This window comes from Vulpes vulpes, chromosome 8 (genome assembly GCF_048418805.1).
Source record: "Vulpes vulpes isolate BD-2025 chromosome 8, VulVul3, whole genome shotgun sequence".
Lineage (NCBI taxonomy): Eukaryota > Metazoa > Chordata > Mammalia > Carnivora > Canidae > Vulpes > Vulpes vulpes.
Window position 1 is genome coordinate 87,288,820 of NC_132787.1, and position 20,244 is coordinate 87,309,063.

General features: G+C 42.2%; 1 protein-coding gene across 1 annotated transcript in view; it reads left to right on the forward strand.

Moving 5' to 3' along the window:
- The first annotated feature begins 1,224 nt into the window (after positions 1 to 1,224).
- The window catches only part of CAPN13 (calpain 13), a 60,067-nt gene continuing 41,047 nt past the window's right edge, over positions 1,225 to 20,244 (forward strand). The window contains exons 1-4 of the mRNA XM_072765108.1: positions 1,225 to 1,422; positions 11,289 to 11,367; positions 11,987 to 12,102; positions 17,386 to 17,522. Coding sequence (XP_072621209.1) covers positions 1,225 to 1,422; positions 11,289 to 11,367; positions 11,987 to 12,102; positions 17,386 to 17,522 — 530 coding nt within the window. The remainder of the gene's footprint in view (positions 1,423 to 11,288; positions 11,368 to 11,986; positions 12,103 to 17,385; positions 17,523 to 20,244) is intronic.

Sequence of the window (20,244 nt, forward strand, 5' to 3'; positions counted from 1 at the left end):
GGTAGGTGGTGAGAGCAGAAAGCAAACTTTTAAATTCATTGATTATTCACCATACTACCTTTTATTCCCTGCCCCACATATCTTTCTCCTGTCCTCATATTCAAATTATCATGTAATCCTATTGGTTCTACCTATAAAATGACACTAGGATCTGTTTCTCTATCATTTTCACTAGTCATGGTCTAAACTATCTCTCCCATGAACACATGAAGCAGTATCCTAACCTCTCTATCTCAGTTCCTATCTGTCCCCTCCATGTGGCCTCCAACTCCCTTCACAATCCTTTAGATAGATCTGATCATGACCTACCTCTTCAGTGGACCTGCAGTGCTTGCAGGACATAAACACATGTCACAGTCCAGCTTTCCAACCTACTTTCCTGGCCATCTCTGCCAAAATTCCCTATCTCCAGCCCTAACCCCACTGACTCCTCCACCCCGCCCCCCCACACACACATACACAATTCCCTCTAACACCCATGACCTTTCCAATCCAACCCCTGGGCTTCCATGCATTTGCTACTCAAGGAACCTAGACAGATTTACATAGAGAGAGAATAATTTATACATACACACCCACCAGTTCTCTACCTGGCATAGTCTCTTTCCTTCAAGGCTCCATTCAAATAAATGTCACTGCCTGGGGGAGAGTCATCCCAGACTTTCCCTGGCACTTCATAGCTCCTCCTCTTTGTATCCACAGGATTTTGTACACATTTTTAATTAGAGAGTTTCTGTTGAATGCTAGCTAGTTGTTGAAATGTCTTATCTATCTTTCCCACTTGATAATGAGCCCCTAAGGGATAAAGATCATGTCGTATTTATCTTTGGATTGCCAGCATTCAGAAAAGTGCCTGGCATAAGGTCAGCACTCAATAAATGTTCATTAATGTACAAATACCCCCTGTAGTATCTCATGCACATAACAGCATACTGAGTAGCTCTTTGGTACAGCAGATTTAAAATTGAACTGTGAGGAAGAATGCTTGAATTCTAGTCTGGGTTCACCCATCAACTGGCTCTGTCACTGGGGACAGAACTGTTTTGTGTACTATCAACTTGTAAAAGGGGGTAGGAGACCTCTGAGTACCTTTCCAAAGCTCACATCTGTTGATGCAAAGAACTTGACAGCTTATCCCTAAAAATGTCTCTCTTTCTTACCAGAAGGAAAAAGGCCTTAGACATCTTTTTTTTTTTTCCCTTAGATATCTTCTAAGGAGAGTCAATGGCATACAACCAGGAGCCTCTAGCCGAGACCCCTGTCATCAAATTCAATGGCCAGGACTATAACTCCTTGCTGGATCGTTGCCTAAGCACAGGCCTACCATTTGAAGATGAGACATTCCCTGCAGAGATTTCTTCCATAGGTCTGCAGCTGGTCCAGGGTAAAAACCTCTCCAGCCTGAGGTGGATGCGGCCAAAGGTGAGTGAACCCCACAGGAACACACCCAGTTCCTGGACCCTCTGAGCTGCCTGCCATGGTACCTCCCACAGAAAAAAGGATGGGCCTGTGACCTGGTTTTTAAGGATGGCCCAAACCAGATGGGAAGGAGAATGAAATGTATCTGGTCCCTCAGCTACAGTGTTGTATCCTCAGTGGGTTGGAAGGACCCTGTACCAGGAACCAGGACCCATGTATTCTAACCCATTTATATAACACTGAGTGCATCACTAGATTACATGCTCATGTTCTTATCTGAAAAGTGGGAAACCATGGGTATTAAGATTGTAGTAGTTGGTCTTATCTCCATAACCAAGCCCATTTGTCAGTCTCCATCACTCTTTATTCTTTTCCTTATCACTGTCCTTATTTTTTTTTCTTTTTCCCTGTTGGAATTTACTCAAAGGGAAGATAGCATGTCAGTCACTTATTCAATAGGATAAATTTAAATAATTGCCTCACCTCTCTCATTTATATTTCTATTTTCAATCTTGCAAAGGCTTGATCACTAATAAAAGAATTTCAGACATTAGCTGTAAAATTAGGGAGATATTTTAGGGCAACATTCAAAACCACCTCCTCCCCTACCTCGGCAGATGGCCACTAGTTCAGCCTTGTGGTAAGATGAGCCCTGTTGGTTTTTCTAAACTATATTCATTTCAGGGCATGAAGCCCCAAGAAAAATTTCTCAGCCCACTTAACATTCTCAGAATCTGATCAGGGCTAGTACTGATGCAAAGGACACAGGTGAGGACCATTCTCAGGGTCCTAATGCCCAACCACGTGTTCTTTCTTCCAAAAGCAGCCAGCGGAACCTAGAAAAAGAGAAAATAATATAATGTCTAGTGAGCTCATTATAATACCGGCAAGTGTTATGGAGCACTGATTAAATACCAAGCACTATACTTTCAATAAAGTTATACAGAATGACATACGACAAAACACTGAATTCTGGAGGTGACAACTCTTGCCCTAACTTGGGACAGATTTGTAGTTTTGGGGAGGAGGGGAGGGTGATTAGGGATCAGTTGGGGCTCAGGATCAGATGGTACATCAGGCTTCTAGGATCCATCTCATCAGTCAGAGGCATTAAATCCCCAGCAATGATTCTCTTCTTCTGGCCTTCTCTCCCATGGAGAGCTGAATAGCAAACTATATAAAGTATGGAAGGGTTATATTTTTCCCTTTGTTATTTTTAGATGCTGAGATTCTTTTAGAAAGTTTTTTTCCAAGGTGCTGACTAATAGATGTGAGACCATATTTCTAGTGTTAAAGAATTTATAACATTTCTATTTAGGAAGGGTTGAGAGTTTCTTACTTTCTGATTCCAGCAACATCTCAAATTTTGTGTTTTGGGGGGCAAGGAGAAACTGAGCCAAATAAGAGTGAGAAGACCTTCATGGAATCCTGCCAGGAACCTGAAAAGGGCAGCCAGAGGCAAATACATCTTACTCTCATTCTTCTTCTCAGCCAAAAGCTGAGACAAATGTCTTCATGTCCTTCATCACAGCACTTCTATTTGTATAGTATTTTCCTGAGTTTTCCATGTAATGTCTCTTACTGTGTCTCTTTGTTCTTTCCCAGTTATATTAAGAAGAAAACAGATTTAGACAGGTGATGGGACTTGCACAAGGTGACAGTTAGAGAAGAATCTGGGATTTAAACTAAGATTCCAGACTCCACATGCTATACTTTTCTTCACATGGGATTTTGTGCCCAATAGGACTCTTATTTGTATTTGAATGAATGAGTAAGTGAACAGATAGGAATGACTCTATCTACAGGTCCCTGACATGGGTTTCAAGCTCCATATGTACAACTGAGAATCCATAGGTTGACTCATTTAACAAGAAGGGATAGTGGATGAGAAGGCCACTGAACTCACCTCTTCAACATGGTGACATCCTCAACTGCCAAAGCTTATAGTTGTTCCTGAAAAGGGCTTGGAAGAGGAGCCATGGCCAGTGTGGCTCAATCCTAGTTGTGAAAGCTAACACTTATGTACTACTGACCATATGGAAAGCCTGGCCTCTAAAAGGCTTTGGATCATTAAATCCTCACAGTTATGCTATAAAGAGGTACTATTATTAACCCCATTTTATAGATGAGAAATAGAAATGGAGACTTACGTAACATGCCCAAAATGGTACAGCTGGGATTTGAGCCCTGGAGTCTGTCTCTAAGACCTGTCCTCCTATCATCACCCTATACTACCTCCTGTCAGGCCTCATCATAAGCTCATGTTGTATTCTTGGCTCCCATTTGCCACAAATATTTTGTTCACCAATAGACTCCTATCAATGTCTATGTTGTGTCCTCCTTTCCATTTTTTAGGTAAAAAAGAATGAGGGTAAAAATGAAATGTTGTATGTGTACCTCATATGATTATTCTAAGGAATAAATGAAGACAATACTTAGAAGAATGTCTAGCACATTGAAAACACTAACTATTGCTACTACAATTAATTGGGGGGGGGGGGGTGGTATAGGATAGCAGCCTCAGAGACCGTCCTTTTGGATCCCTTGGGATGTCACAGTCCAGGCAGCTTGAGTCTTCAGCTAATATCAACAAACACTTTTAGGGGAAAAATGTAGGTCAGATGAAACCATTTGAGGACCTAGGGGAGCCTAGCAGGAAGTATGAAGTGACTTTCTTCTCACATTCTGCTGCCTGTCACTTCTTTCAGAAGGTTGCCTCTCAATCTAGAGTTTGCCCAGTCACTGGCCAGAGGTCTGGCTGGCACTCCTTTAAAGTTCAACTGTATAATGGCTGAGGTGGCACCAAGGCTTCTGAGGCCATCTTCACATTCTAGGCTTTTCCAAACAATGGGGATCCTAGGGAATTGCTAAATCAACATGGATATTGTTCTACTCTAAGTACTCACTCAGGCTTGGTAGATTCACTAATAGCGCAAGAGTCAGAGACCTAAAACTAGACTCAGTTTTCTATGCCTGGTGCAGAAAAGCTGTTTAATGCCCCATAATGTTCTCTCTCTGACTCTCTGTTTCTCCTTTTCTCCCTCTCTCCAACAATCAACCTAATCCATGTTACTGCTGGAACTTTGAAATAGAAGCTCTTTCATATCCTGCTTCATTCAGCTTTCAGCTTCTCTTTAAGAAATTTCTAACTTACTCCTGACACTCTCCCCGTTGGCAGGCAATCAGGTTCTGGAACAGCCTATGACCCTGCCATGAGTAAATGGCGCTGATGGGACCCAACTCCTCATTAGCCTCAGCACTGCCTGCAACCCCCCATGTCAGCAAGAGACAATGCTGAGAATTAGACTTGTACATGGAGTATCTATGATATTTCCCTGAATGAAAGTTGGTGTTAGAGTGACTTCCTTTTAAAATTTTAATTTCATAAATAATAAATCCCATTTATCAAGTATGTATGTGCATTAAGTATGACTCTAAGCACTTTACATACATTTCATTTAATGACCATAATAGTCCTTTGAGGCAGATGATATTACCCTTGTTCAATAGATGAGCACTGTACATAGAGTTTCCATGATAGCTAAAAGATTCTTTTGGTACTGTCCAGTAGAGTAGCCACGGGTCATATGTGGCTATTGGGTGCTTAGAATATGGCTAGTACAACTGAAGGATTAAAGTTTTGTTTAAAGCAGCCACGTACGACTTGTGGCTACCGTATTGAACAGCATAGAATTATAGACACAGATCCTCATAGCAGAGCCACCAACATATATCAGATTGAGAGACTGCAGTTTCATCTTTGCTCCCATTCTTCCATGAAAAACCTTTCACTTCCCAACTGAATAATGGGCTGTGGACCCAAAACATGTTGTCTGATGGGTACCCGAAGCTCAGAGTGCAGCCCCTTTTGAGTTCTGGCCTCTGGCCATCCCAGAATAAAGTATTGCCTACACAGGTAACAACTTTTCATCTTTTAAGTAGCCAGGGTGGAGTTTCTGAAAGGATCATTTACCAGAAATGGTTCACCTTGGAACCAAAATGAGTTCTTCAGAAAATGAAGGGGTTAACAAAAGAGACCTATGAATGTAGTTTACAAAGCCAACAGGTAACAAAGTGACAAAGTGATCCTGCCAGGACCAAATGCCATTGAGCCAAAGAACTTTGACGCCAATAAAACAAAGCTCTCTAGCAAAAATAGAAAGAGAATGACACTGCCACCTGGCCCAGCCTGAACTCTGGCCACCCTCTGAAAGATATATTTAGCCTGTGTCTGAATGCCAAGATACTAAACCTGGTGTTCCCTCATCTAAGAGCAGCACACCATCTGCGATAGTGCATTAGCAGTCTTTGATGAATGCAAGAATCACTCCAAAATATACTAAGTGATGTTGCATTGGAAGAGCCCTCTCCAGAAGCAATTGCAGGAGAGTGCCTGGTTGGGTTGCACTTAAGAGAGAGTATTTTCTAAGATTCCAGGGGATCTTGCATTTCATGTGCTTTTAATAGAGCTCATATAATACAGATTGCCCCCAAAGTTTGCCTTGAGACAGGACTTCACAATGCAGAAGTTGCTAAGATTACTTAGTGTGACTATTGCTAATGGCTTCTGTATTAGGCTTCTCCACAGAAACAGAAACCATAGGGTATATATATATACACGTGTGGGTGTGGGTGTATGTGTGTGTCTACATCCATCTTTTCTGTATCTATATATCCCGTAGGATATAACCAGTAAGACATACATAGATTTAGCCTCTTTGTGTATTTATTGTGAGGAATTGACTCACGTGATTTTGGAGGCTGAGAAGTCCCACACTGCTGCCACCTGCAAGCTGGAGACCCAGTAAAGCCAGTGATATAGTTTAGTAAGACTGGGTGCTGGTGGTGTCATTCCCAGTCCAAGGATAGGAGAAGACTAATGTCCCAGCTTGCAGTCAGGCAGAGAAGGGACAGATTCTCCCTTCCTCTACCTTTTGTTTTATTCAGGTCCTCAATGGATTGGGTGTTGCCCATGCACACTGGGGATGGCAATCTGCTTTACTAATTCCGATTCACATAAATGCTAATCTCATCTAGAAACACAGACACATTTAGAAATAATGTTTAGCTGAGTATCTGGGGACCCCATGATCCAGTCAAGTCATAAAATTAACCATCACAACTGCCTTCTATATGCATGATGTTTCAGAGCCCTCGAAGGGCCCATCTCACAGAATCAGGAAACCCAGACACTGAGAGACCCCTGTCCGCCGGTGTGGTCCTCGGGGAAGAGCTAGGCACTATGGGGCCATGTTGCCTGCTTCACAGCCCATCCCTGTGGAGTCGGGAACCAATTGCTCAGCTTCCCTGAACCTGCCCCCCGCTGCCCTGGCAGGGTCTTAGAATCATCAGTGTTGCCCTGTAAATCCTGAATGCTAACTCCAGCTAACCTACTCCGTGCAGGTTGTGGGAGGCGGCCCCACAGTCTGCTTGTCTGCAAAGGTCCCATGTGATTCTGAGTCACACTCAGGGTGGAGACTGTTCCTTGCCACTCTTATATACTTCACTGCTTTGGTGTGCTCGTCTCACCTGGTGACACCTGCAGAGAGCATTGCTAGCTCTTTATTTTTTAAAAGGTTGATTTTAAATTCCCAGCTAGTTAACACAGTGTAATATTAATTTCAGGTGTATAATTAGTGACTCAACACTTCCAGACAACACCCTGTGGTGCTCCTCACAGCACGTGGACTGCTTCATCCCCATCACCTGTTTAACCCAACCCCACCCACCCCTCCTCTGGTGACCATCGGTTTGTTCTCTATGGTTAAGCGTCTGTTTCTTGGTTTGCCTCTCTCTCTTTTTTCCACTATGATTATTTTTCTTAAATTCCACATATGAGCAAAATCATGGTATTTTCTTTTTCTGACTTATTTTGCTTGGCATAATACTAATTCCAGCCATATTGTTGCAGATGGTAAGATTTCATTCTTTTTGATGGCTGAGTAATATTCATATATATATATATGAATTTATATAAATGTATATATTCATATACATATATACATATGTGTGTGTATATATATACCTATATATATATATATATATATCACATCTTTACCCATTCATCTTTACCTATCCTCTCAACAAGTCAGCCCAGCAGACTAAAATGCTTCTGGGTATAATTTCCATCTCTTCCTACTTCTGCTCTTTACAAAAAAAAAAAAGAGAGAGAGAGAGATTTATTCATTTGAGAGTGAGGGAGAGAGCCCATGCAGTCGTGCATCAGCAGGGGGAGGGGCAGAGGGAGAAGCAGACGCCCTGCCGAGCAGGGAGCCCTGTACAGGACCTGATCCCAGGATCCTAAGATTACGACCTGAGCCAAAGTCAGACACTCAGCGGACTTCCACCCGGGCGCCCCTACCCCTGCTCTTTTTAGATAGTTTGGCATCCCCCTGAAGCCCAGGCTGGGGAAAAAACAGCAGCTCAGAGGACATGAGACATAGATGCAGGTCTTGTGCCCAACATTGATGCAGAGGATTCCAGGATTTTTCCATAAACTTGATAATGAATATTGACTTGCAATAATTGCCATTTAATTTTTATAGCATTAAAATATCTTTCTGTTCCTAATTAGCTACATTTTTAATTTTGATTTTTATAATTTTGGTAAATCAGAGAAAGTTGTACATTTATTAGGTGCCTTCATGGCATTTATTAGAAGGATATAAATCATTTCTCCTTTGGCTCATGTAAATACTATCTTATAATATTACATATCCTGATATGCAACCACCCTGGCATCCTTCATTTCTAGGGCAAACCTTGCTTGATTATAGTGGGTTAGACATAACAATTTCTTGTTTCATTTGCTGGATTTTTATTTTGGTGTATTTCCGTAAGTGAAATCCATCTTGTGAGTGTGTGTGTATATGTATTCATATTGTGCTTTCACTGTCCCAGGCTATGCTAGCTTCTTAAAATAAATGGTAGCAAGGCCTCCCTTCCTCCCTTCATCTGAAGCTGTAAATGACACAGGAATTGTCCATTCTCTGCAAAATTTGAGAGAACTCCACGGGAAATCATGTGTCCTTAGAAGCCTTTACAAAGCTGTTAGGGAGATATTCTTTGATCATTTGAAAATACGATGGCAAGGTTATTGATTTTTTTTTTTTTACAGTTTGTTTACTAATGACTCATTTTGGGCCATGTTAATTTTAGTCAGAAAATCATCACTATTTTTAATTGATTACTATAGAATTTTACATCATGTTTTTATATTGCTAAAACCACATTTTTTGTTTTTCCATATTTTTAAAATTTAAATTCAATTAACATATAATCTATTATTAGTTTCAGAGGTAAAGTTCAGTGATTCATCAGTCTTATATAATACCAGTGCTCATTCCATCACATGCCCTCCTTAATGCCCATCACCCAGTAACTCCAACCTCCCCTCCCTTCCAACAACTCAGTTTTTTCCCCATGATTAAGAGTCTTATGTTTTCTCTCTAATTTCGTCTTGTTTTATTTTTCCCTCTCTTCCCCTATGATCTTCTATAAAACCTCTTTTATATTTCTAATTTTAGTTGGGCTTCTTTCCTGTATTTGCCAAAGGTTGGGTCTATGTAAACATTCTCCCCCAAATGGAATGAGTTATTTGCTTTATTGATCTTGCTGTTTTTCTATTTTAGAATTCACTAATTGTCCTCTTTTATCATTTTTTTCCTGTCTATATTTGCAGCTCTTTTTGTCTTTCTAACATCTATGAGTTGACTGTTTAATTCATGTTTTTATTCTATCATGTTTAATAATGAATGCATTTGAAGCTCTGGGTTTGTCTGAGTGTGGCCTTTTTAATTTTGCAAATATTACAGAAGAAGGGAATCAATATTTATTGACCATGTACCTCGTCTGATGCTCTGCTAAGTATTCACATCCTTCCTCATTTGTAAAATGGAAAGACTCCTGCTTTGCAAGGCTAGTGGGAGACCATGGGCAAAAAAAGTCCCCGGACCCCAGCAAGGCAACCAGCACCTAGAACGTTTTATCACTGGCATCTCCATTTTGCACATGAGGAAACTGAGGCCCAGGAAAGTCATGTGGGGAGAATGCACAGCAGGATGCCACACCAGGTCTGTGTGGATGCCTCTTAGCACACCCACTCCCCCCCTGCCAGTCACTTCAGGGAAACCAGGAACAAACAGCAGAGGAGAGCTGGGGACCCACAGGTGGGTCAGGGAAGCTGAGCAGAGCTCTCTTTGTTCCCAGTCCCAAGGCCACTGGTCTTTGTATTTCCCTCCAGTGGAGAATTTAAGCATCAGCTCACTGATAACAAACCCAGTGAGACCTTCACTTCCTTTTTGCAGTAGAAAGGGCTGGGGACAGCTAGTTGAAGTGTTCCCAGATTATTTTGAATGGGGAGAGTGGTCCTGCAGAGTTCTGTCCTGCTCACTTGTGTTTGGGGAGGTCCCTGTGTCTGCCCATACATGGGTATTGGGTGGACTGGGTTTGGATCCCAGATATGGGTACCTGGTGGGCCAGCTTGGCGCCTCCCCCCTACCTCCCCTCCACCCCGGGGAGGGTCTGGGCCTATGTGCACCTCTCCTGGCCCATCTGAGAGGCCAGCTATTTGTAGAGAAGGCAGTGGGAGCAGGCTTAGTGAGGCAACTACCCTTCCAGAGCAAGCCGGGCTGAGGTGTTTGCAGACATGCACACCTTTGTTTGCCTCTTGGCGTCTCCACCAGGAAAGTGGCAGTTTATGAAGGTCCCTCAAGGCACAGGACTCTGTATATTCACAGGCTGTTGAGCAAATAAATCTATTTCCACTTTGTGGCCCTGTTCTCTGGGGACTTATTTGTCATTGGGAAAAGAAAGGATACAGGAACAATTACCAAAGTATGCAAATGCAAATTTATGCAGTGGAAATGCAGGAAGAGCCAGGCAGAGAGGCTGCTGAGGACAATCCTATGGACTTGCAGTAGGGCAAAGCTGGGGAGTACCTGGGGACCCTTGACTCAGGAGGTGAGCCCCCTCAGGAGCTCTCACAATCCTTTTATCTGCTGAGAGTTCCCCACACTCTCCCCAGACATTGTAGCCCTGCAGAATTCTAGTGAACCCCTTTCTATGATGGACAGGAACTCTATGTGTTGGAGTTTGAGGCAGGACTGAGGTAGCACCCAAGACAAGGGGTCTTCCAGAATCAGTCTGTGAGTTAGCCAGGGAGTGGGTGAAGGTCTGAGTAACACATCTTGCATCCTGTACAGCCTGTGGCTGGACTTGAAACTGGAGCCCAGAATGCCTATACTGACTTTTTTTTAAAGATTTTTTTTTTAATTTATTCATGAGAGACAGAGAGAGAGAGAGAGAGAGAGAGAGAGAGAGGCAGAGACACAGGCGGAGGGAGGAGCAGGCTCCACAGAGGGAGCCCGATGTGGGACTCCATCTCGGGTCTCCAGGATCATGCCTGGGCCGAAGGCAGGCACTAAACCGCTGAGCCACCAGGGATCTCCTTATACTGACTTTTGAGAGAGGGCATTTCACAAGGAAAGCTATATTATGCTCATCCAAGTGCCCTCTAATAAATGACTCTCTTCTTTTGGTTGTCTATAGCCTGTTACTGAAACACTACTTGTTGGGACTGGGATGGCTATTAGATGTAAGGATCCCAAGTCCTTATTTATGTTTATCTCTTTATGCATTTGCTTATGTATTTATTGCCTGTCTTGTCAGTTACATATACACCCCTTTGGCATCTGCCTTCCTGATAGCAATCAAACCTGAAAAATGAGGGCAACTTTGCTAACTCAGATTTTAAGTACCTATTTAAGAATTAACCTCTACCCCTCAAAGACAAAGTGAGTGATGTCTTGGGTACCACATGGGGACATAGGAATGAAAGATGCTCATGGCTTTTCTCCCTCTTGCCTAAGGATATCTTAGAGGGTAAATCAGAGCCTCACTTCATCCTGGAAGGTGCAAGCAGATTTGACATCCAACAAGGAGAGGCCGGTAAGGACTCAACATCTTTCCTCCTGGCCCTGGAATAGGCAGGCTGTCTGAAGTCAGCCTTCAGGTAGGGAGGGTCAGACAGTGGTGCCCACCCAGACCCCAGAGTTCTACCCCAGCTTCTGAGGAGGCAAGGTCGGCATCCCTGGTGCTGCTGTGGACAGACTATTCACACTGGCAACAAAATTTCCTGTAACTTCAGCTCTGGGCACCTCTGGCAACATGAGAATCAGAGGCAGGTTGGCCTACCAGCCCTGCCGAAGCCTGGCTGGGGCTCTCTTGACTCCCTTTACCATCGCCATTGCCATCTCCTGAGCCTCCTTCACCTTCATCACAGCCAACCCAACCCCCAAAGCACCTATCACCACCAACCTTATCACTACTGCCCCCGACACCCCCCACACCACTAACCCTATCACAACCAGCTCCTCTGTATTGCTTGGAACTGGCCCTAGCGAATCCTTCCCCAGTTCTCACCTCTCAGACAGAAAAAAACAAAACAACAACAACAAAAAAAAGTGTTATTCAGAAGAAGGCATATGGATTCTGGTGACAACATGTGGGTGGAGTGGGGCTTCCAGAAGTGACCAGTAGACCTCTCATGGCTTACATCCCCTCACAGGAGATTGCTGGTTCCTGGCAGCACTGGGCTCCTTGACACAGAACCCACAGCAACTACAGAAGATCCTGATGGACCAAAGCTTTTCACACCAGTATGCGGGGATTTTCCGTTTCCGGGTATGTGCACTGTAGGATGCTCCTCAGGTGGATGGATCCTATGAGAGAGCCGGGGGGCCAGTGTCTTCAATAGCCTCATGGTCTGCTAGCCTAAGATGGAAGAGTCACCTATGTGTTAGTTACTTTGCATATCTCTATAAAAGGATTTGAGCTCAATATTGGACACTGCATAGGAAACATGAGAGTTAAAATGTTTTCATGTAAATAAAAAGAAATGGCAGAAACAATTTGCAAAAAAAGAAGTCATTAATCAAGAACCCTATACATCAGTGAGCTTTTGTCTGTGTTGATTCCTGTGCCATATCTTGCTATTTTAATTACAGTAACTGTAGAGTCAGTTGCAACATCTGGTAGAGTAAGTTTTCCTTCATTATTCATTATTTCCTCAAAAATATCTTGGTAATTCTTGCATTTATATTTCCATGAGAATATTAAAATCATTGTGTCTAATTAAAAGGAAAAGCCACTGTGATACAGAGTGAAGCAGGATTAAATTTATGTATTAATTTGGAAACATCACACTTTTATTATTTTAATTATTCCTTTCCAGAAACATGGTATATCTTTCTATTCAGAACTTCAATAAAATGTTTTTATGCCCTTCAATAAAATGTTATAGTTATGTTTCCATATTGGTGTGACACCCTTCTCGTTAAATGTATTCTCAAATATTTTACAATTTTGTAGCTAATATGAATGAGATTTTCCTCATTTCTTTATTTTTTTTAAGATTTTATTTATTCATGAGAGACAGAGAGAGAGGCAGATATACACTCAGAGGGAGAAGCAGGTTCTCTGCAAGGAGGTCAATGTGATACTTGATCCCAGATCCCAGGATCACGCCCTGAGCCGAAGGCAGACACTCAACCGCTGAGCCACCCAGGTGTCCCTCCCCCTCATTTCTAACTAGATGTTGCTGACAAGACGAAAGCCACCTTTATTATATATTAAATTATATCTAGACACCTTACCAAATTCCTTGATTAGTTCTATTTTTTTTTCTTGAGTAGAGTCTGCGTTTTTTAGTTATCAAATATCTTCTGCAAATAAAGATAATTAGTTTTGTCTCTACTTTTAATATTTCTAGTACTTACTATGCTCTTTGTTGCATTAGTTAGAAGGTCACAATCTTGAATAAGAGTGACAAGAGCAAAGTCCTGCCTTTTCCTGATTTTAGTGATGTATTCTCCTGTGCCATTTTTTTTTTTTTTGATGCACTGTGGGATTCAATTTGATAAAAATTTTCTTAGGATTTTTGCATTGATATTATATATAGAATTGAATTCTAGTTATTTCTGCCATGTTGGATTTATGCTGGCTTTTTAAAATGAACCTGTTGAGTTTTACATATCTTGATCTGAAATAATTTGAACAATGGTTGCTTATCTGTTCTTTGAAAGTAAAATAAACAATAGTTAAGACATCTGGAACTACTTCCTTTTTCAAGATGGTATCTTTAACTCTTCTAGTAAGTCCAATAATTATCGAAATGCTTGTGTCTCTTATTTCTTCTGGAGTTAATTCTTGAAATTTATGTTTTGCCAGGAAAACTAACTCTCTCTTCTATGGTTTCAAATTTATTGCCCAAAGAGTTGTTTATTTGATTCTCTGAAAATTCATTTAATTTCTTGTAATCAATAGTTAAATCCACTTTATCAATCCTTATGCTATGTTCTTGTTTTTCCTTTTCATCTTTAGCCAGGTTTTCTTAGCCAAACCAATCTATTTATTAGCTTTTGAACAAATCAACTTTTGATTTTCATTCTTCTATTTTTCTTTGGGGTTTTATTTTCTATATAATTTAAATTTATTTTTATTAATTCCCGTTTCTCTGTTAATTTTATTGTTTTTTGTTTTCTGAAACTGTTCACTTTGCTGTCTTTTTTGTTTAATAGTAAAAGCCTTTAAGACTATAAATATTCCTCTGAAATCTTATCTATACCTATAGGTTTTGATAAAATGTCTTGCATTAGTTTTAAGATAATATATTTTAAGTTTTGATTGTAGAGAATATATTAATAAAATCTCTACATTTTCAGGAATCATTAAAGTTTTATTTATGACCAAGTCTACAATAGTTTTTGCAAATGCTTTATGGACATATGAGAATATCCAATGGGCAAAAGTTTTACATAAGAAATCCAGCTTTCTGATTTATAGATTGTTGTATCTGCAATTAACTTTTTAATCTTGGCTTATTTTTTATCTGCTTGATTTATCAAATTCTAAAAGAGGTGAATTGAAGTTCTTCCCCAAAGTTACACCTTGGAGGGTTCCCCTTATGTTTTCAGATGTTCCAGCTTTAAACTTTTCCTTTTATATTCTGTGGGTACCCAAAGGTTTATGTTCTTGCTATCTGTTTGTTGGAATTAAGTTCACACAGCATCCTTCTTTGTTTTATTTAATGTGTTGGGCTTTATCTGACGTTTGTATTGCTACTTCAGCTTCCTGCCATTTACATTTTCCTGTTACATCTTTATTCATACTTTCCTTATCAATTTCATTTTCACTGTGTTTCTTGTACAAAGCATATTTGAAACTCACTAAAAAAAAAAAAAACAACAACCCTCACTGCCCACCATTGTTTCTTTTACCCTTCATTTCCCCTTAAGATTTTTGTTCTAATTCCATCCTCATTAGGTATGTAATTCCTTGAATAATCCCTCCTCCCCCCCCCCCCCCCGCCCCCATCACATGAGTGTTTTTCATTTGTTCTTACTTAAGAACAATGTATCAGTTGGGTTTGGGATTCTTGGATCACATTCCCTTTCCTCAAGTAAATAGTAAACATTATTCCTTTGTCTCATAGCTTCCAATATTGCAGAAGAAAAATCCAGTGCTAATCTATGCTCTTGGCTTTGTTTGCAACATGTTCTTTCAAACTGCAAGTATATGAGAGGTACTCTCTCTCCTTGGTGTTCAGAAATTTCTCTGAAATACGTCCAGATGTGTGCCTTTTTGAAATTAATCTTGTCTGGAATTCAGTGAGCCCTTTCATTCTGAGGACCTGTCTCCCTTTTCTGCTCAGCTAAATTTCCCTTCATTATTTCTGAGTGTCCTTTATTTTTTTTTTCTCTCTCTTCCTGAAGTCTAACTATTTACATACTGTATCTTCCAACAAGTTTCCAGGGGTTGTTAATGCTGGTGGTCCAAGGCTCTGATCAAGGAGTGAGCTAGAAGATGCAAGGTTTACTGTATGAGCTCAACTCAGACTGTAACATGTGGTTAGGAGAAATTGAGGCCCAGGCAGGACACTGTCTGCCCTTCTGGATGGCGAGAAAGTTCCACAGTTCTCCAGAAAGAGCTGAGGTGTTGACTTCTGTACATCTGTTTCTATCACTCTAAGCTTGGGCACTGTTCTCTGGAAAGAACCTAGTGCCCAGGCAATGTGGCTGCTTTACCAAAACACTTCTGGCTTCCCTCAGACACTTGAGTGCTGACAAAATGGTACCAGCATGCTTTTTGGAGGGTCTACTACTCATTATTTGATGCCAGCCCTCCTCACCGAGTGGGGTAAATTAGGAAATGCAGATTGATGGCCTCATTCTTGATCTTATTCTGGAAACAATGATCTTATCTGGTGTTCCCTTTGTATAAGGATAGCAAGTTTGGTCAGCATTACTCATGTGGAAATATTGGGGTGAAGGTAACTTCTAAGTGGAAACCAACCAGAGCAGCTCATTCAAGTCAGGACTCTCATTCCTGATAGTCTCCTCTGCACCAGGCATTATCCTAGGTTCTGAACAAAGAAGCTATTGAAAAATAGTTTCTACTTTCAAAATGGATCTCACTTTCACAATCTCATTTGACCCTAATCACAGACCTCTGAGGAATTTTTTATCACCATTTGATAGATGAGGAACCTGAGACACAGAATTCAATCTCTTACCCAGTATCTGTTGTTCAGGTAACCAAAGGCAAAACCAGGACTCAAGCACAGTACCAGTGACTGGCCACTATCTACCACACTTTGCTATCTAGCTAAATCCCAAATCCAGATGGGGCTATTTTTCCAGTACCCCACTTTTAGTTCTCCTTAGGGCATCAAACCTTCCCAAAGAAAATTACTAGGAGGTTTAGACCTCCCTCCTAGTATACCCCTGTTGGCTCTTAACCTCACCTGTCTACACATTTTATTGCAATAAGGACTCAAATCCACAGCTGTGCCAGAACCAGCTGAAGTACCCAGAGCTCATTAATGACCATGAAAATATCTTCTTTGCTTTGTCTCCACTGACATCTCTGTCTTGGTCTCCATCTCTACTTAGAAAGTGTGTCCTCAGCTGGATGCAACAACCCAACATCTGGGATATCCAGCTGTGGAAAAGGCCATGTGAATGGCTTCCCATCACTGCCAAATAGATGATAGATCACATCCACCCAGCTTTACTCCAAGCCCACCTGTCAGAAACTTGCCTTCATTAAGGTTTAGGCCTGAAGCTGGAAGCCCTGCTGCTTATCCCTTATCCAGCATAGGGGAGACCAGCAAAGAAACTCCAAAAGGCTGGCTTTGTTATGAATTTTCCTCATTTGGTGATGTCCCCGGGTGAACCATTAAGAGTTGAACACCGAAGATTAAAGCAGTCTGTTTTGGAGAGGAACATCTGGTTCATTTGTGCTCTTAGCAGTAGTGGTGCCAACCAGCTTCATTTCTGCTGCTCTGATGGCAGAGCCAGCTTCACATGAGCTGAGGAGGCCAGAGTGAGGCTGTCACTGCTCAATCCTCCTGAGCAATCCTCATCATTTGGACCCTAGGCCTTTGCCCACTCTCCCTGCCATCTGGGATGGCTTTCCTACCTCCATGCCACCCGCTTAAATCCTGCCTCCTCCCTCAAACATTTGGCTCCCAATAGTCTCTCCTGTCCCCCCATTATAGCACACTCTGTATCTACCCTTCTCCTTATCATTCAGCATCTGTTCCTTCTATTGCCATTTTGTGCACAAGACATACCCAGAAGGCCTTACGTGTGTCTGAATCTCTTAGAGGACTTGCCAAAGTGAGGTCAGAGTTAGTAGCAAATTTGAACGAAAACCCAGTCTCTTTCATGCCAGCCTGTATTTTCTTTGACTCACTTGATCTATGACTCATCTGTCCAGTGCAATTGACATGGAAGGCCCCTGTCAACTGACCCCTGACCTGGGCTGGGATTTTGTTCTGAATAGTTTGTTGTTTCATTGGGAAGGTCATGTCGCGCCAGTGGGTATCATTTGGCATGGGTTGGGGATCCAGAAGCTCGCCTTCTGCCCTACCTCTACTAAGGCATATATTCACCTCTCTTCTAGTTCTGGCAGTGCGGCCAGTGGGTGGAAGTGGTGGTTGATGATCGCCTACCTGTCCTGAATAAGGAGTGTCTCTTTGTGCACCCTCGCAAGAACAACCAAGAGTTTTGGCCCTGCCTGCTGGAGAAAGCTTATGCCAAGTAAGAGTGGCCTACCCCTCTGCCTGGGGCCTCAATGCTGGCCTTGCCTGCCCAGCTGCTTGCCCTGATGGATGCTCTACAGCAGCCAGTCCCAGGATTTTTGGCAGCTCTGCATGTAAGCGATGCCCTGGCAGCATCGGCTGGGCATCCTCCATAAACAATCACTGTATGCAAAGCTATGTTGGGGGCACAGGAGGAACCCAGAAGCATATGACAAGCTGTGGGCAGGGCAGGACTGAATAGAGGTATATACTAATAATACTATTATTGCAAGGGCTAGGAGAAGAGCCCAAATAAAATATAATATTATGACCAGTGGACAAAGTCTGATGAGAGGACATAGAGATAAAACATTCTTGATTTTCTGACTCACAGAGAGTCAGGGTGAGGCTATATAGAGGACATAGCATTCAGTGAGGCCTTGAAGGATGGCTAGAATCTCAGCAAGAAGAAAGGTGATATGTTGGATAGTTATTCCCAACCATGGGAATGATTCAAGCGAAGATCTAGGGGCAGGACAACTCAAAGTGAGGTCGAGCAGTTGGGGGTTCTATATGGCTATTATAAGATGGCATCTGTGTTGGGGGGCAGGGCAAGAGTTCTGGTTATAATATGGTCTAAGCACCATGCTTCAAGGACTACCTTCTAGTGTTAACAAGCTCAAGAACTTAATAAACACTCCAATTCATATGTTTTACTTAAACACTTTGAGTTCCATCTATTCAGAAGATGTGTATCGAGCATTTAACCATAGGCCCACCATTGTGCTTGGCACTGGGATAAAGACTCTGAGATTGGCTTAAGTGGGTGTTAGCAAGAGTATGTGTTATGTGGAAGAGGTCACTCTCATAGAGACCTACATAGGTGAGGGACACATCAGAGCTAGAAATCAATGCTAAGAGACAAAAGGACCATCCCTTTCAGGAGAAAATAAATTAGTGGAATGTCACCAAATTAGATTCCCCAAAGATCATCACTAACAGCATTTTACATATTGGGAAACCAAGGCTCTAAATAGTCATGTGACAGTAGTGACTGGCTTGAATCTACTGGGGTTTTCAGTGATTTGACCCAGGGACATCATTTAGTAAGACTGAAGTCCAGTTCTGGGCCTTGAGGTTGCTAACAACCACACAGACCACCCCAGTCCCTGTCCTTGCAGAGGTCACATTCTAAACAGTCATGTTTTCTCAAGAGCTCTTTTTTATTTCTTTTTTCTTTTTTGCACTCTTTCTGTTGAGATTATTTGTAGAAAACTAAAGCTGTTGCTCATTTCCAGTGTCAAGAAGAGCTTTTCATTAGCATTTGAGAAGGAACCCCAGATAACAGCCAAGGTTGTTGAACTGATCCATATGTTCGGGGAGGTTAATTTGCTTCTAAGCTACTTACCCAAACACTGCCATTTCTTTCCAGTATGGATTCAGCTCGCACAACTTCAGGGCTTCATTTTTTTTTTTTTTCCTTCTGTGAAAGGGGGAGCGTGCCAGTTCACTTGGAGAATTAGAAACCTTGTGGAATGAAATGATGACTTTGACCCCATTTTGTTAAGAGTCGACCTAAAGCAATCATTCAGCTTTAAAAGGAAATGGGAGACTGGGCCCAGAATCCACATCCCACTGCCTACAGAAATCTAGTGGAGGCTAAAATGTTTCAAATGAGTAAGCTGTTTAAAAGCTTTCCCCTCCATCCAAAGAAGGAATCACAGAAGGTGGAGTGAATGCAATAGAATTAGAGCTATGAGGGCTGGAAGGGACCTCTGTCAGCCTCGAGCTCTATGTCTTCCTTTGAAAGATGAAGAAGCTAATATGCTGAGAGCTGAAATGAGTAGTCCAAGGTCACGTGGTGGTCAAGGCCAAGCAGGGATGAGAACTGTTCCCCTTGTCTTGGGCTTTTCCATCATCCCTTGGTACTTGTTGGTTCTGTAGGAAAAAGATTTGTCTTTTTGCCTCTTTGGAACTCAGTGTCTGGCACATAACGACCACAGCACAAACATGGAGAATCCATCCATCCAGAAGGAGACGATCCTCCTTCCCCAGCAAGAATGTAGGCCAGTGAGCCTATGCCCTCCAAACTTTCAACTGTCTTTGCAACTGGGGAGTGTGGAAATGAATTGGTTGAGTCAGTCAGATCTATACTGGCAGGTTTTTTTCCCCCAGAGGTCATAAAATAGGAGATCTCAGGACAAAATCTGCTAGGCTGCCTATCATCCTGTAGGGAATCCGGATAGTTAAGAATCCCAGCATTTTAGCATTCTTTTTGATTTTGATATAGATGTCTGAATTCTTTCCTCTTTCCTAGCATTGCTGGGCAGATAGACATTTCCCACAAATGAGGCTAAAGCACAGAAATGAGAATAAGGCACGCTCTGAATTCCTGGGCCCAGGTGACAAGGTGTAGTGACAGGTGTGGTGAACATCACTCTCGCTATCTCTCCTTCCTTTTCTGTTTCCTGTCAGCAAAGGGGGCTAAGAATAGTTGCCATGTTCCTAGAGCATCAGCAGGATTTGTGAGCTCGTGTTTGAGAAGCAGAGAGATAGCTCCTTGTCAAAATACCCAGCTGCTGCTGAGACAGGCTTTGTGGGCACCGGGGCGGGGGGCGGGGGGCTGCCGGCCTTCCCCATGCACTGGGTGTCTCTGTGGCAAATGCAGGGGGGCGTGAGTGCAAGACATCAGACGAGGCCCCTAGACACTGAGGCAGTGGGTCTGAAGTGCCAGGACAGGG